Here is a 16,578-nt window from a genome sequence, read left to right as displayed (position 1 = left end):
ACTGTCGTACACGATGCTGGGCGCCGCCACAGCTATTTTACGCGCTGCGCCGCCAAACGTATAATACAGCAAACTCATAATAGGCATCTGCTGATCTGCTGGACGTGGTCGTATCTCGCGTACGTAAATCGAAGTGATTGTATATATACGTATATGCTTTTTCTGCCCGCCTCCACCTGGGCCACACCATACTCCTCACTTGCACCGCCTACATCTGTCTCGTGATCCCTTCTGCCCTTGGTGTAGGACTACCCCTGGAACATTTCCTACTTCAATGCCCACACTTTCACTCTCAACATACGTACTGCACTATGCTCCCGGCTCTCCGCCTTGGCCATCACAACACTTGACCTGCCCACCCTCCCGGCGGCCAGCTACCATGCCTGTGATACCCATACAGGATTACCCCAGGGCTCATAAGGATCCATAGATCTTCGTGGCCTCTTTTGGATCCTTATGATCCCTGGGGTAGTCCTGTGTGGGTGTCACAGGCGTGATAGCTGGCTGGTCTTCCTCAAGATGGCACAAGTGAGGCAAAGGACAGCAGGCTGTCAGGAGGGGTGGACGCCAGGGCAGAGAGCCGGGAGCGTAGAGTAGTACGTATGTTGAGAGTGGAAGCATGGGCATTGAAGCAGGAAATGTTCAATGGCCTCAGGGTAGTCCTACACCAAGGGCAGAAGGGGTCACATGACCAACGTAAGCAGTGCAAGTGAGCACTGAGCGTGGTGTGGCCCAGGCGGAGGCGGGTGATGGCTGATGTACCTTGCGCTCCTACCCGTGACTGACTGACTGTTTGAATCTTGTAACGGCGCTCATCCTCCCCCGCTGGTGGACCACCCCATCCCTCGCCCCTTACTACCTGCAACCCGCACGCCATCTGTTAAAAGCGAAGCTCCCTAATCAATTCCTCCAGCCCGCTCATTGAACCCGTATATCCTTACAGAATCCTTGACCTTGCGCATATAGTGCATATATGTATCCAGGGTGTAACACGACTTTCTGTAAATATTGAAAGAGGTAAGAGAACATGCATTTCTAAGCAGAAAATGTTATATATACATATGCATTTTAAGGTTTTGTTTACCCGTAAGATGATTTTAAAATTTCTGAGAGGTACACGACAGTCCATTATGTGTTTATGAGGTGACGACAACTGTTGTTGGCTTGCTGCAGCAGCCAGAGGTGCCACTTGGCTAAATACCGAATGTTTTAATATCATGTTTTGCAATTTTACATTTGACACATTGTATCAACAAGTATGCAATTTACTGATAAACATTACACGATAACATTATTGTGGTGATTAAAAGTAAGCACTCACGTATGGTACTACGTGGTACAGTACCTATCACTGAGTGAGGAAGGATGGGGAAGGATGGGGGAGTAGGAAGTGACTGATTTATTAATACAATCCGTCTTAGTATAAGATGCTCTATTAACAAGTATAATTTAAAACCATCTTACGGGTAAAAAAGAAACTGAGGCCGCCGTGGTCTGTAGTGTGGGGCTATCGTGGTAAACATGCGGCCATCGAGGGAGGGCTGTCGTGGTCAGGGGCCATCTTGACCATGACCCAGCGTCAACACATCCTCCTCAGCTGACTCCATCAAGCCAGCACTACACACTCTTATCTAAACCAATAACAATTCCAATATTGTCATGCATCATAATATGTTTCTGAACTGCTTACTTATCCATGGAAATACATATCTTATATCTCACCAAGAAATACATAAAAAATCATAAAATACAGCATACTGACATAAGTGCTCTCACCATCCTCACGCCTACACAAACAAATCCTTGTAAAAGCTGATACATGATTGGCTAAAGGCGGTGTCACACTAGCACTTTTTCTGTCTACTTTTTCCAGTTTTTCAGAAAATTGACAATATTTTGGCTGTGGCCTGTCACACACAAACGATGTTTCGTCGTCACTTCCCGCCAACACAGACTGACAGTGTAAACAAACATGGAGGTCACGCTGTGGCAAAGATATGCTGCTCTGAACATAATACTGTATTACAAAACTTAGACAAGCTAAACAAGCCAAAAAGCGAGCATGGTTAGTGGTAGAACCAATGCACGTAGAAGTAGGTTGAGGAGACGCGGCAAGTCTTGTGGCCTTGGTCTTGGTATGTAAACAAAGGCGGAAAATTTCAGACGGAAACGATCCCTATCGTCTGATAAATTCATGCGATAAGTTCATGCGGAACATTGAATACTAGACGGAAATTGCATTAATCGACGGAAAAAGTGCTGGTGTGACACCGCCTTAAGTGTCCACCATCTTGAAAACAATGGGCCAATGACAGGCCTCGATATATGACAGATAGCCTCAAGCATAAACAAACTGTGCAGCATAAAGAAGCGTGGTTTCTGAAAAGCGCCAAGATCATGCCTGAAAGGCTTTAACATAAGAGCCACGATCGTGCCTGACAGGCTATAAGGGTTAAGGCTTTATAATTAATGAGCTAGATACTCTTTCTTCCCCTCAGATCTTCTAGAATTTTCCATACGTGTCAATGTCTTTTTTATTTTTTTTTATTTATACCATGTGGGCTTTTCATGGGAATTCATGGGCTAAAGGGGGTACTTTTTTCGGGTACCTATCTCAAAGCCCACCCGCTAGGAAGCCATTGCCCCGAGTGAGGAAGCCCAACCTACACTTGGGCCATGGACAGGATTCGAACCCGTGCGCTTGGAGACCCCTCGGACCCCAAAGCACGCATGGTTCCACTGTACCACGGCTAGGCAATTATCTTAATAACAAAAACACAATATTATTATCCCAGGCACTACAAAACAACAATCAAACCACTGCAAACAACACACCTGAGGCACTGAGGCAGTGTGGTGCCCCAGCATGCAGTCAGCTGATCGCGCAGTGCTGCATGCAATCTGTTGACCACATTTGTTATTGTTTGCACTCCAAAGCAAAGTTCGTTCTCCAGTGAAAAAAAAAAAAAAAAAAAAAATTTGTTTGTAATCCAAGTTGTTCGTACTCCAAGGTACCATTGTAGGTAAATACGTACAAACACATGCTGATGATGCCACACCGTCAAGATGTTGCTAAGCAGCTCCCAGGGAAAGCGCTTCAGTAGGCATTAGAGCAGCGTTTCCCAACCTGGGGTGCTGGCACCACCTGGGGGTGCTGAAATCAATTATAGGGGGTGCTGGGAAGTGTTTTTTTTTTTTTTTTTTTTTTTTTTTTACGTAGGGAAGAGGGCCAGCCAAGGGCATTTCGTTTTTTTTTTTATCCTTCTAATAACAAGCTGGACTGCTTAGATATGACAACAGGGGGTTGGGAAATGCTGCATTAGAACCTGACCTAGACATAAGTGCAGGGTGGTAGGAGCCCATAGGGTTCTCCTGTCTCCATAATAAATAAGATTTGGATACCATATAGGTGGAAAAATGGAGAGAAACGGAACTGGGTGATATGGCCACCAAAATAAACGCCATGTTGCGATAAACATCAATTTATTGAAACACCCGTTGGACTGAAGAGATTCACTGAGGATAATATGGATAAGGCCTTTTCTTGACTTAGAGACGAAAGAGGTAATATAAGGAGGTTGATAAACGTGGAAAGAGCAATAAGGTACATGAAGGAAGTGATGTCGAGATTAATGGACAAGCAGGACAGACTGATAACAGAAAACACAGAACTGAGATTGAGATTAGTCGAATGTGAGAAAGTGTCCACCATCTTGAAAACAATGGGCCAATGACAGGCCTCGATATATGACAGATAGCCTCAAGCATAAACAAACTGTGCAACATAAAGAAAAGCGCCAAGATCATGCCTGAAAGGCTCCTCCTTTAACCCCTTCCTCGGCAGAAACGAGTACAGTAATACTCCGCGTAACGAACAGGATAGGGGGTGTCAAAGCTGTTCGTAGAGCAAAAATTCGTTAAACGGATTTAATTTTCCCATAGGAAATAATGGAAATAGGAGGGGATGCATTCTGGGCTGGTCCCCAACATACATGGGTTAAAAAGAAAAAAAATTATATATACGTTTGGCAGCACATTGGGCCACCGGTGTACCACTACTTTTATGATGTCATATGAGTCATTGGAAGTTAAGAGAAGCTACATACAAATTCTCTCACATTCTCGCATTTATGTTCACAAAACAACATTTCTATTAGCTTTTTACAAACCTTGCCCCCAAGAAAGGATTGTTTTGTAATGCATAAAGTGAAATCTTACATGGAATACCAAAAAATAAAGCAGAAATGAGATGAGCCACGGACAAAACGGGAGACTCACGGCGACTCGACCGCTTCTTCTTCTTGTGACCCTTTTAGCCTGCGTGTTGTCTTTCCTCATGACATTTGTTTCCACTCCTCTATTGCCTGCTATAATGGATATCATATCTTAGTATTCATATACGCTCATGCCACGAGGATAACCTCAACTCCGTGGCACTGAGTAATAGTGAATTATTAATGAAGCGTATTTCATTAATAATTCACTATCACTCAGTGCCACGGAGTCAGGTTATCCACGGAGTCGAGGTTATCCTCGTGGCATGAGCGTATATGAATACTAAGATATGATATCCATTATAGCAGGCAATAGAGGAGTGAAAACATAAACATCATGATGAAAGTAACACACAAGCAAAAGGGTCTCAAGAAAAAGAAGAAGCGGCCGAGTGGCGGCGAGTCACCCGCTTCGTATGTAGCTCATCTCATCTCTGCTTTATTTTTTGGTATTCCATGTAAGATTTCACTTTATGCATCACAAAACAATCCTTTCTTCGGGGCAAGGTTCGTAAAAAGCTAATAGAAATGTTGTTTTGTGAACATAAATGCATTATATAAGACAGTAACATCCCCTAGAGAGGTGGTGTTCCCAGCAACCTCAGAGCAACCTGATAGCAACCTTGTCACCGTCCCTCCACGCATTCATGGATGCCATTTCGCTGCAAGAGGTTGCTCTGACGTTGTTAAAGAATCTTGGATCCAGCTCCAGAAGCACTAGAGACAGAGGCGGGGAGCCAGCCAATCACAGCGAAACTACCGCGTTCAGTCCCTCACCCAGCAAATTCAAACCCAGAAAATTCGCTAAAACATGTGATTGTACGTTATGCGGATTTTTGGTCTAACTTTATATAGTACTTTAAACCGGAAATTCGTTAAACAAACGTTCGTTAAGCGGAGTATTACTGTATACTCATTTTCACTAAATGTTCCGTTTTCAGTCGTTGAGTATACTCATCTAAAACTTGACCTTCAAAAACCAGCTACAGACGGATATACTCGTCGATTCTGAGCCTTTCTAAGCCATTCTACATGTGAGATGAGTATTCTCGTCAAATCGTGCGCCTGGCAGAGGCGACATGGTGGAGCAGTGGGATTTCAAGGACGCTCTTACTAGACCTACTCCGGCAACTACTGTCGTCGCATGGGTGTTGTTTTCATCCACATTACTCACTCATTTTTTGTACCCTTTTCAAATCATTTACACCCCAAATGTCTAGTTCTGAGGAAGATAGTGAATATGAACCTTCCCTCAGAAGCTTGAATACTTCTGATGACACTGCCAGTTCATCAGACAATGAATATTTCTCGACAAGTGAGGAGGAGGAGGAGGTGAGGGGAGAGCTTGGAGAATAGGTAAAATTAATTAGGTCCGATTCGAATGCCAAGGCTTTGCAGGCAGACTTGGATAGGATGAAAGAATGAACAGATAGATGGCAAATGTAGTTCAATATTAACAAGTGCAGGGTACTGAGCATAGGTAGAGATAATCCAAGTAATAGGTACACGATAGATAACGTGGCACAAGGAAGTTCCAAGTATGAGAAAGATTTAGGAGTCATAGTTAGCTCTGATCTCGGTAAAAGGAAGCAATGTATTGAGGCCAGGAATAAGGCGAACAGAGTATTAGGATTAATTTTCAAAAGTGTTAAAAGCAGGAGTCTTGAAGTAATACTAAAATTATACTTGGCGCTGGTCAGGCCACATCTTGACTATGCGGTACAATTCTGGTCCCCACATTTCAGGAAGGACATACCTCTATTGGAGTCAGTGCAAAGGAGGATGACAAAAAGATACAGGGAATGAGGGATATTCCCTATGAAGAGACACTGAAAAAACTAAATTTGCATTCCTTAGAGAGACGTAGGTTAAGAGGAGACCTGATGGAAGTATTTAAGTGGTATATGGGTTTCAACAAAGGGGACATGAATGTAGTTCTTAGGATCTATAGCGGGGACAGAACCAGAAATAATGGGTTTAAACTTGAAAATTTCAGGTTTAGGAAAGAAATGGGAAGAAACTGGTTTTCAAACAGAGTGGTTAATGAGTGGAATGGTCTCAGTGGTCATGTAGTCAGGGCTGAGTCAATAGTGAGCTTTAAAGGTTAGATAAGTTCATGATTTGGGAAGATAGAAGGAATTAGGTAGCTTAAACGCACAGGGACTGTCTCGTATAGGCCTAGTGGCCTCTTGCAGCTTCCCTCTTTTCTTATGTTCTTATGTTCTTAAATACAGATAGGTTGTTGTCCAGTGTGTTGGAGGTTAGAGACTATTTGAAGGAGAAACAACTGGATATAATGCGCATAGTAGAAAAAGCTAAAGGAGGAGGTCCATGTTAGGTTTAAGGAGGAGGGATATAAAAGTTGGAGAAGAGACAGAAAGGGAAAAAGGGTAGGAGGAGTACTAATAATGATTCGTGATGATATATGTGTGGAGGAAGTGCACTATGGAGATGGCATAGCTAAAGTAGTGGGAATAACAATCAAGACAGGAGAAATGAAAAAGAGGAGAATCATAGTCACGTATGTGCCACCTTAGACAAATACATGGAGGACAGAAGAACATAAGGAACTGCTTGGATAATATGAGGAGATGGAAAAATATTATTAGTAGGAGACTTCAATTCCAAAAGAGTAAACTGGAGAGAGAGATGGAAGTAATGAGTAATGTTAGATTGTGGAGTGAGATGTTACAGTTAACAATGGCTTTGCAGGATGGAAAAATCAACATGGTACAAAGGTGAAGAAGAGCCATCATTGCTTGATCTAGTTACAAAGAAGCTGGAGCCCCCTCCTATCATTCAATACCAGAGTCCAATTAAGAGATTAAGTTAAGCAAGAGCAAATTTTGAAAAGTTAAAAAAAATATTTGGTGGCACAGAATGGAAGACCATTATGAACAGCAAAACAGTACAGGGAAAATATTAATTATTCCTGCAATAGTATAACAAAGGAGTGAAGAAATATGTACCGATTTATAGAGTAAAGAAGAGTATAGTACAAGCCTGGAATAATAGCAGATGTATAGAAGCTAAAAGAAAAAAAAGATAAAGCTTGGAAGAAACTCATAAAGCAGAGAAATGAAAGCAACAGAAAGCAGTATAAGGATGCTAGAAATGAATATGTTAAGAGTAAGAAGAGAGGAAGAATGAAACTTTAAGAAAAGAAAGTAAGTTATATCGAACAGACAATTTGGGTTCAGGACAGGACGATCATGTGTGTCAAATTTACTAAGTTTCTACTCAAAAGTAGTAGAAGGACTGGAAAGCAGAGATGGATGGGTGGACACTGTGTACCTAGACTTAAAAAAGACTTTTGATAAAGTCCTATATAGCAGACTACTTTGAAAGTTGGAAAACATAGGAGGACTGAGAGGAAGAGTATTAGATCAAATAAGGAATTACTTCAAGGATAGAGAGATGAGAACTGTAATCAGGGATACATACTCATTCTGAAGTAAAGTAACAAGTGGAGTGCAGTTGTCAGTGTTAGCCGCCATTATACTCCAGGTATACTAACTAACATCAGGGTGGCATTTCACTACATGGACAAGAGTATGATGGAAAAGATCATAACCACTATGATAACACTTAGACCAGAATATGCAGCAGTTGTGCAGTCATCATACAAGCAGAAGGACATCAAGAAAATAAAGAATCCAAAGGACTGCTACAAAGGTGGTGCCAGAAATACAGGATCTTCCCTATGAAGAAAGACTACAGGAAATGGAACTTCTATCTTTGAAGGACAGACGGGAATGAGATCTAATAACGATCTATAAGTTAGTAGACCATATGGAAAAGATAGATAGACAAGACCTGGTATCATTGACTAAGGATAGACTTAGGTAAGTAAACAAGTGAACATTCCAAGAACATGATGAAGTCAGCTTTCAAAAACATTAAAAAATTTAGTTTTCCACATAGGTCGGTGGATATTTGGAACAGATTGAGTGAAGAGATTGTAGCAGCAGAAAGTTTGCACAAATTTAAGGAAAAGTTGGATCAATGTAGATATGGAGACAGGTCACTATGAGCCCTGCTCTAATCATATACTACACAACTAGGTAAATACACACACACACACACACACACATTTGATAAAGTACCACATAACAGATTGATGTGGAAGTTAAGTAGTATCGGAGGAATACGGGGAAATCTGACTGAATGGATGAGAAATTATTTGACAGGTAGAGAAATGAGGACGGTAGTGAAGGGAGTGAAGTCAGAGTGGAGGAAGGTAACCAGTGGAGTTCCCCATGGTTCGGTGCTTGGTCCCATCATGTTCCTGATCTATATAAATGACATGCCAGAGGGAGTGAGAAGTTATATGAATATGTTTGCAGATGATGCAAAGATTATGAGGAGAGTGAAGAATATGCATGACTGTAATATACTGCAGGAGGACAAAATATATGAATGAAGCAGGACGTGGCAAATGGAATTCAATACCAACAAAAGTTGTGTAATGAGAATGGGTAGAAGTAAATATAGACCATATAAAGACTACCAGCTGGGGGGGAAGACTGTAATTGAAGTCAGAGAAGAAAAAGACTTGGGAGTGACTGTACAGAGTAATCTGTCTCCAGAAAAGCACATTAATAGAATATTTGGAAAAACGTATAGCATGCTCCAAAGTATAGGATGGGCATTTAATTACCTGGACGGGAATATGATAAAGAAAATATTGACCACCCTGATTAGGCCACAGTTGGTATATGCATCAGTAATTTGGTCACCATACATGAAGAAACATGTCAAAAAACTGGAAAGGGTACAGAGGTTAGCAACAAGAATGATACCAGACTTTAAGGAGGTACCGTATGAGGAGAGGTTAAATAGGCTGGAATTAAGTAGGTTGGAAGAAAGAAGAGTCAGAGGGGGGATATGATAACAATGTTCAAAATAGTACATGGAGTGGACACATTGGATAGGGAGGACCTGATCACGATGGCATCCAGTAATTACCTAAGAGGACACCCAAAGAAAATACTGAAAGATTCCTGCACGAGTGACATCAAGTATAGCTTCCCGTATCGGAGCATTGATGCATGGAACAAACTGAGCGTGGATGTGGTGTGTGCGGCGAGTGTCAGTCAAATGAAGGACAAATTGGACAAGTGTGGACAAAGAGACAGGACATAGTTTAAAGCTATGGCTTAGGCCCTGTAATCACAAATAGGTAAATACACACACACACACACACACACACAAAGATGTGTTGAGACTTGTAACAGTTTGAGTGAAGAAGTGGTGTCAGCAACGAGTGTGCATAGTTTTAAAAAATTGGATAAGTGTAGATATGGAGACAGGGCAACATGACAGTAAAAAGCCCAGGCCCTGTAAAACTACAACTAGATAAATACACACACACACACACACACACACATTCTTCTTACTCATTATTTTCAATAAAATAACAAAAGATAGCAATAAAATAGGTGTTTCATAAGGTTTGTGTGGATTATGCATAGTGAAGCAAACCTGTAGCATGGTCAGTAACAAGGCGATGCTATATGCAAATCACAGGACAAGTGTAGGAAAAGCGAGTTAAATTTTACATGAAAAAGTTGTATGACTGGAGAGGTATGCAAATGATGGGTTTCCACTGTAGAGTACAAATTCAAATTTAATCTCACTCATGACTTTATCTAAAGAAAGATAAGCAACGATAGCATAACGTATCATGACTCATTTTTACCCATAAAAGTTCTAGCACATGAGTCATATTCCAAAACAAAAGTTGTTTACCAAGCAAATATATTTATGTCCAAACAGGATGTATACCAAGTAGAATTTATTCCAAAGCACTTATACTGTAAATAGATAGATAGATTAATTCAAGCACATAAAGCCTGGAAGAAACTTTTACCTTGATTCAATTTCATATTGGCATGAATCTGAAGTTCCAAGTGAAGGTTCAACTTCTTCTTTCACATTTGTTTGCAAAATACAGTCCATTCTCAGCATCTTAGCTTCTGAAATGAAATAGGAATGTAATAAAGTTCAGTAAATGTTACCTTAGGATGACACTAAAATTTCCTTTTGTTCTTTTCCTCTACACAAAGAACTCGAGATCCTGGTGGGAACCCAGGATTTTTCTTGGAAAGCTAAAATTTCACAAACCTAATCCATTATTCATAACTTCAAATAGCACCATTAATTTTTATTGTTCTTATGGTTTTATCATACATTATTAATAATTCTATATGAAAAAAAAAAAACTCAAACCACCTGACAACATGATCACATCCCTATAGATAATGTCAAACTAAAGTACTAAACTTTACAATACATATGAAAGATTAGCTGTGTTACAGTGGCCTTTCATAACTCTCACAAAAATGATGGATGTGACACTGACTTGAGAGCTGTAATCAAAAGAACTTCTAAAAGTCAAGGTTGCAAAATAAATATAAAATTGATGTAGTTCAAAAGTGCTCTACTACCAGCCCAACTTATAACTTTGGACATTGGCTGTATTCCTCTGTGCCAGTGCCAGCTGAAACCTAGAATGACTTAACCTGACCATGGCTACCAGGGAGCAAGCTGGGAGATTCACAAATCAAGGGCAATAGAGTAGCAATGCTGCATGGCCTATACATGTTACCAAGTGTAGCAGAACATATAGTGTCATTCTTCCCTCTCCAAAATAAAAAATATTCAGTAAGCCATGCAGTTGCATACAAAACATTATAATTATAGATAAATAAAAGCAAAGGATGAAAGTATGAGCGAGAGAGAGAGAGATCATGTGTTTGTTGAGTGTAAATGTGACATCAATGCTAGACATGCATAGATAACTATTGCCTAAATTACGTACATACGTTTATCTAGTTCAACTATAGTAACCCTCCTTAACCCTTAAAGAGATTATTAATAAAACTAAATCAGCAAACCGAACTATCCAAGGATTTCTGTCCTCTCACAACAAAACAATTTACTGATAAAAATTGAAATAATATTAGGCTTTCCACCCAAGGGATAGGTTAGCTTAATTTTGGTTAGTTTTGGATTAATTTAGTTAATTAACTTCCTTGCTAATCCCTTCACTGAGTAAACTATGAAACAAAAAGACATCATTTTCTCGCTCAGAAATCGATAGGAATAGTCCCTGTCTTAAAATGAGTAGTCTTTGGGTTATTGCCTGTGGTAGTAAATTACAGAAATCTTGTAAGCTTTTCTTTTTTAATTAAGAAAATAGGTGTAAAGAAAGCACGTCTACAGAATTCCTTCAGTGACAATGTGGTGAAGGAAACAGCAATCTCGCCCTCCCCTCCTCATATGTCACATGTACAACTGGGTGAAATGAAACCTTTATACAAAAAACACCTTTTGATTTTTACCTCAGTGGTGGCGTGGAATTAGTTATTACAATTCCATAAATAACTTTGGAATTACAGCAATCTATATAGAAACACACAGAGAGAAAGAAAGACAGAGGCAGAGGTTATGTAGGTTGAGCAGGGTTGGAGAAAGAAGTAGGTGGTGATAACAGCAACACTCAGGAAATCCCTTTGCCATGCCCTATCAGCCATTTATCAATGTTGCGAGTATAGTTATATGGCTTACATGATACACTTACAAGACTTGGCAGAAAACCCCTGAATTATCCTTGATGTGTAAATTTCCCTCAGTAACTCTCATTCAATACTCATTACAGAAAGATAGTTCAATCTTGTTTAACTCATACTGATTCTTACTTCGTTCTTGATTGATTTTGAAAAGCGTTCACCACTGCAGTTGGTAACCATTAGAGTTAAAAAGATTTTCAATGTGATCTCGACACTGGAAAACAAGACCCAAAAGAATGATCAGTTCGTAAAGGTACTACTGTTGAGATCCAGCAACAGTGTCAGCTAGGTCAGTTTGCAAAAGTTCACTAAACTGGATCAGTTCCTCTTTGAACTCCCTTTTCAAGTCTTCAGGGTAAGCGTGAATTAGTTTTGTTGTACTAGCTTTTACTTAATTAATCTGGAGAGAGTGTTTGCAGCTTTCGAAGAAACCCAAACATAGCTTTCAACTTCTTAAATGCTATCTGCCTTTTTCGAGAGAGCAGTAACCAAGCTGTCCACAATAAACATAAAAGCTCAGATTCTGAATTATTCAGATGGCTGGCTGGATTTTATGCTGATATTGTAGTATTGGTCATATTTGCAATTCCTTCGTCTTTATCGCGAAACATCCTTGCAGTAGTGATTGCAATCAAAAGCTGTGAAAGTTGGTCAAAGAGCCCAGTCTTTGCCACAAACTCTCTACACTCAGGTCTCCTTTCCGCCATTTTAATGATGCTTGATCAATAGACTGGCACACGTCACAGTCGGTGATGACAACACACACCTCCTGCTTGTTGCCTTCAGGAATTACAGGCAAATCCCGCTTAACGAACGTTCACATAACGAAATTTCGCTAAAACGAACGTTTCCTTTTACTACCATCTGCTCATATAATGAACACCAAACTTGCTTTAACGAAATATTAAGTTTCTTTTAGTTATTAAGATCATTGTATAGCATAGCAGAACACGTGGTCACGAGACATAAAGACAGACGTATAGAAGATTCTAGAAGATCCGAGGGGAAGAGAGAGTATCCAGCTCATGAATTAAAAGCCTTAACCCTTATAGCCCGTCAGGCACAATTGTGGCTCTTACGTTAGAGCTCATCAGGCATGATCGTGGCTCATTCAGAAGCCGTGCTCCTTTATACCACACAGTTTGTTTATGCTTGAGGCTATCTGTCATATATCCAGGTCTGTCATTGGCCCATTGTTTTCAAGATGGTGGACACTTAGCCAATCATGTATCAGCTTTTACAAGGATATGTTTGTGTAGGTGTGAGGGCACCAAGCGTGAAGAGTGAGAGCACTTATATCAGTATACTGTAAGTTATCATTTTTTATGTATTTCTTGGTGAGATATAAGATATACATGTATATCCATGAATAAGTAAGCAGTTCAGACATATTATGATGCATGACAATATTGGAATCGTTATTTTTATGTCGTTATTAGTTTAGATTAGAGTGCAGTGCTGGCTTGATGGAGTCAGCTGAGAAGGATGTCTTGACACTTGTTTCTGACCACGAAGAAGTTGAATTTTCATATTACAATTTGCTTACTTCCCTGATTTATTTTCCATAATGAATGCAGTATATCAAAGAAAAACTTACTGGCTTATATAAGAGTGTGTGGTGCTGGAGTGATGGAGTCACATAAGGAGGATGTGGGGACGCTTGTTTCTGACCACGAGAAGTTGAATTTTCATTACATTATATTTTGCTTACTTTCCTGCTCTATTTTCCAATCTCTTATAGTTATAGCATAATAGCAGTAGTAGTATATATAGCAATAGTATGCAAAAAGTAAGAAATTAGGTGTAAAATAAAATTTTTTTGGTCTTCCATACGAATACATGTATTTTGATGCTTTGGAGTAAGAACAAAATTTTGAACGGATTAAGTACGTATTCCAAGGCACCACTGTATTTACCTTTTGGTGGCAAGCTTCATGATGAGTGTCCCTTAACCAAGTGTTGAGAATATCCTGGGTGTTGGCAACACTACCATTAACATAGTTAGTCCTATGTTGATTCTTTGTTTCACGTTTGTTATACCTTGTCACAACAGTAGTTAAGAAATATTTTTGTTAGTTATGAGATCACTGTAGCAATGCAAATAATTTTAATTCACTCTATGAGCCCAAATTTTCACTTAAATGAATAAGAATTGAACTATGTAAAATAAATATTATTTATCTTTTGGTGGCAAGCTTCATGACGAACGTCACTTAACCAGATATTAAGAATATACTAGGTAGTGGCAGCATTTCCATTAGTATTCTCAGTTAATCTTATATGGATTCTTTGTTTCACTTCTGTTACTACATTGCCACTACAGAAGTTAAGAAATGCTTTTGTCAGTTACAAGATCAGTGTATTTCTATGAAATATTACTCAATTATCTTACCTGGTTAAGTGACTCTGGTCAAATGTCCTGACTGCAACTGGGAATAAGAGCAAGGCAACAACACAGAATCAAAATAAAGCAGGAACTAATATTGACCTCTCACCGACAACACTAGCATCACCCGACTAGGTTATAATGTTGGGTTTAATTATTTAGCCTCAGGGGTTTGCACTGAATGTAATGGATACAGCCAGAAATGTGCAAATCATTGGTAACTCAGCTCAACAAGAATAAAGCAATACTCGCCGGAGCTGCCACCACCATCAGTGTATTTTCAGAGACTTCTGATGTGATTTTCTTGATTTCTGACCTCTTTTGTAATGCACATTATTCAATTTAATGCTCCGCTACCTAAGAATTCAGATTTCCAACAGGTTCCTAAGGTTGCTGGGAATGAGAGGTAGGCATAAGTTTGAGTTGAAAAAAGTCATAACTTGAACAAGTATATATTTGCAACATAAAAGATGTATACCAGCAATAAATTCACTATATTTCTTACTAGAAAAATATGTCACATTAGAGATATGTACATACAAAGTATATATATGAACTGCACAAAAACATTAAGGTTAATGTCTACAATCAGTCCTCTTCAGGAACTCACGACCTGTCTCCATGTTGTGTCAAAATACTGGCTATAGTTACGTTATGCATTTTTTCTTAATGCCTCCGGCTATTATTGACTCATATTGATGCTTAAGAAAATAAATACATTGTGCCAGAAAGTTATATTAGGATGGATTAGTTTAGATAAAATTTATTTTGGTTTAGTTGGTCAGAGAAACCAAAATTGACAAAATTTGCATTTCTTAATAATTTAAGGGGATAAAAGACCATATTTGACAAAAAGAAGAGCCTCTGGTAAATTTTCAGTTTCAACCAACACAACTACCCTATCTTATATTTCTTTTTCCCTACGAATAACAAGCTTAGGGACTTCCTGGCAAACCTAACCTCATTATTCATTTCCAATATGGTAAAATGGGGTTATAAAATGCTCGCAGAAGTGTGATCCTGACCATGAGAATGTGTATAGTTACGTGTGGTAACCTAACCTAACCTTATCATAAATTTCTGATAGGGTAAAATGGGGTTAGAAATGCTCGCAGAAATGTGATCTAGCCCGTGAGAATGTGTTACATGTGGTGTATTGGGTGAAACTACAATAATTCTGGGCCTCTTTTAAATTTCCACCAACACGGTCCTAATAATGGACTACTTGTCTATTCATAAAAAAAAAAAAATAAAGTGTTAAAGAATCTATCTTGGCCATAATACAGTGACACAAATAACAATTGAGGCTACACACACAAATCCTGCACGTCTGACCTCAATAGCTGGAGTGAACATCTTCAACTGTAAGACCGTGACACATAAACAACACTGCCTGCCTCCAGCCCTGCTTCCCTCAGACAGGAACACAAACACACACACACTTCAAATGGTGACCATAACATAGTGTGAGTGATCCCGACAAACAAGTCCCATGAAACAACAAAATTGTCCAGCTCGTCTCTTCAACATTTCTTTCCAATGAACACCAAGGTCTTCAAACGTTACCAACAACACCCACACCTCTTCTTTTAATAACAAAGAAACCAGAAACACTCACACCTCACCTTTCGCATCGAACACCAGCAACACACGCCTCTCGTTCCTTATCACCATACATGAGCATGACACGTCTCTCTTACCTTCAACACCATCAAGCAGCAGCACACAACTGCTGCTCCCCTCAGAGCAAAGTCACGTGAAGAAGCAAAGTTGTTGATGGTGGTGGTGCTAACTAACTCACCTTCCTCACAATACAGAATACATTCAAAGTTGTTGTTTTCGGGCTTCGACGATCTCACAGATCCTATGAGCCCTAGTGGTGGCCTGTGAGGTGATCACAGACGGGATAGTTGTCCACACTTCTTCAGGAAGACGCAGGTGAGGCGGAGAACAGCAGCTTGGTGTGAGGAGTGGACGCCCGCCGCCGCCAGCAGGGTGGGCACTGGGCAGGTCAAAGGTAGACACACCCAAGGTACATTCAAACTATGAGGCCCTTCTCAGTCCATTCACGCCCGCGAAAAGAATTTGATCTTGATCTTGATGCTACAGGTGGCTAGGGATCGCTCCGGAGCCAGCAGGCCTTTTTTGGATCTCTCAGGGTCTTTCAACTGACGTCACGATGCTCCTCCCCCAAATGCATGCTGGCTGACTTGTTTGAGAGACCCTGTTTGGATTGGCAGCTCCTGTAGAAGATAAAAAGACACAAACAGAAAATAAAGGAGAAAAAAAAGAGTTAATGATCTCTACACCTCGTTCGCGACATTCTCTCCAGATACTCCTTCAC

At 40.0% G+C, this 16,578-nt stretch overlaps 1 protein-coding gene across 3 annotated transcripts in view; it reads right to left on the bottom strand.

The window, feature by feature from the left end:
- LOC123518147 overlaps window positions 1-15,921 on the bottom strand; it is a 77,632-nt gene extending 61,711 nt beyond the window's left edge. For all 3 annotated transcript variants that reach the window (XM_045278843.1, XM_045278844.1, XM_045278845.1), the window contains exons 1-2: window positions 15,860-15,921; window positions 10,147-10,252 (exon numbers count right to left, since the gene is read on the bottom strand). In XM_045278843.1, coding sequence (XP_045134778.1) covers window positions 10,147-10,252; window positions 15,860-15,908 — 155 coding nt within the window. In that variant the 5' untranslated portion in view covers window positions 15,909-15,921. The remainder of the gene's footprint in view (window positions 1-10,146; window positions 10,253-15,859) is intronic.
- Between the last annotated feature and the right edge of the window lie 657 nt (window positions 15,922-16,578).

Source organism: Portunus trituberculatus, chromosome 43 (genome assembly GCF_017591435.1).
Source record: "Portunus trituberculatus isolate SZX2019 chromosome 43, ASM1759143v1, whole genome shotgun sequence".
NCBI classification, from domain to species: Eukaryota; Metazoa; Arthropoda; class Malacostraca; order Decapoda; family Portunidae; genus Portunus; species Portunus trituberculatus.
Note: the sequence above shows the minus strand (reverse complement) of the source record. Positions and strands in the feature narration are given on the sequence as shown.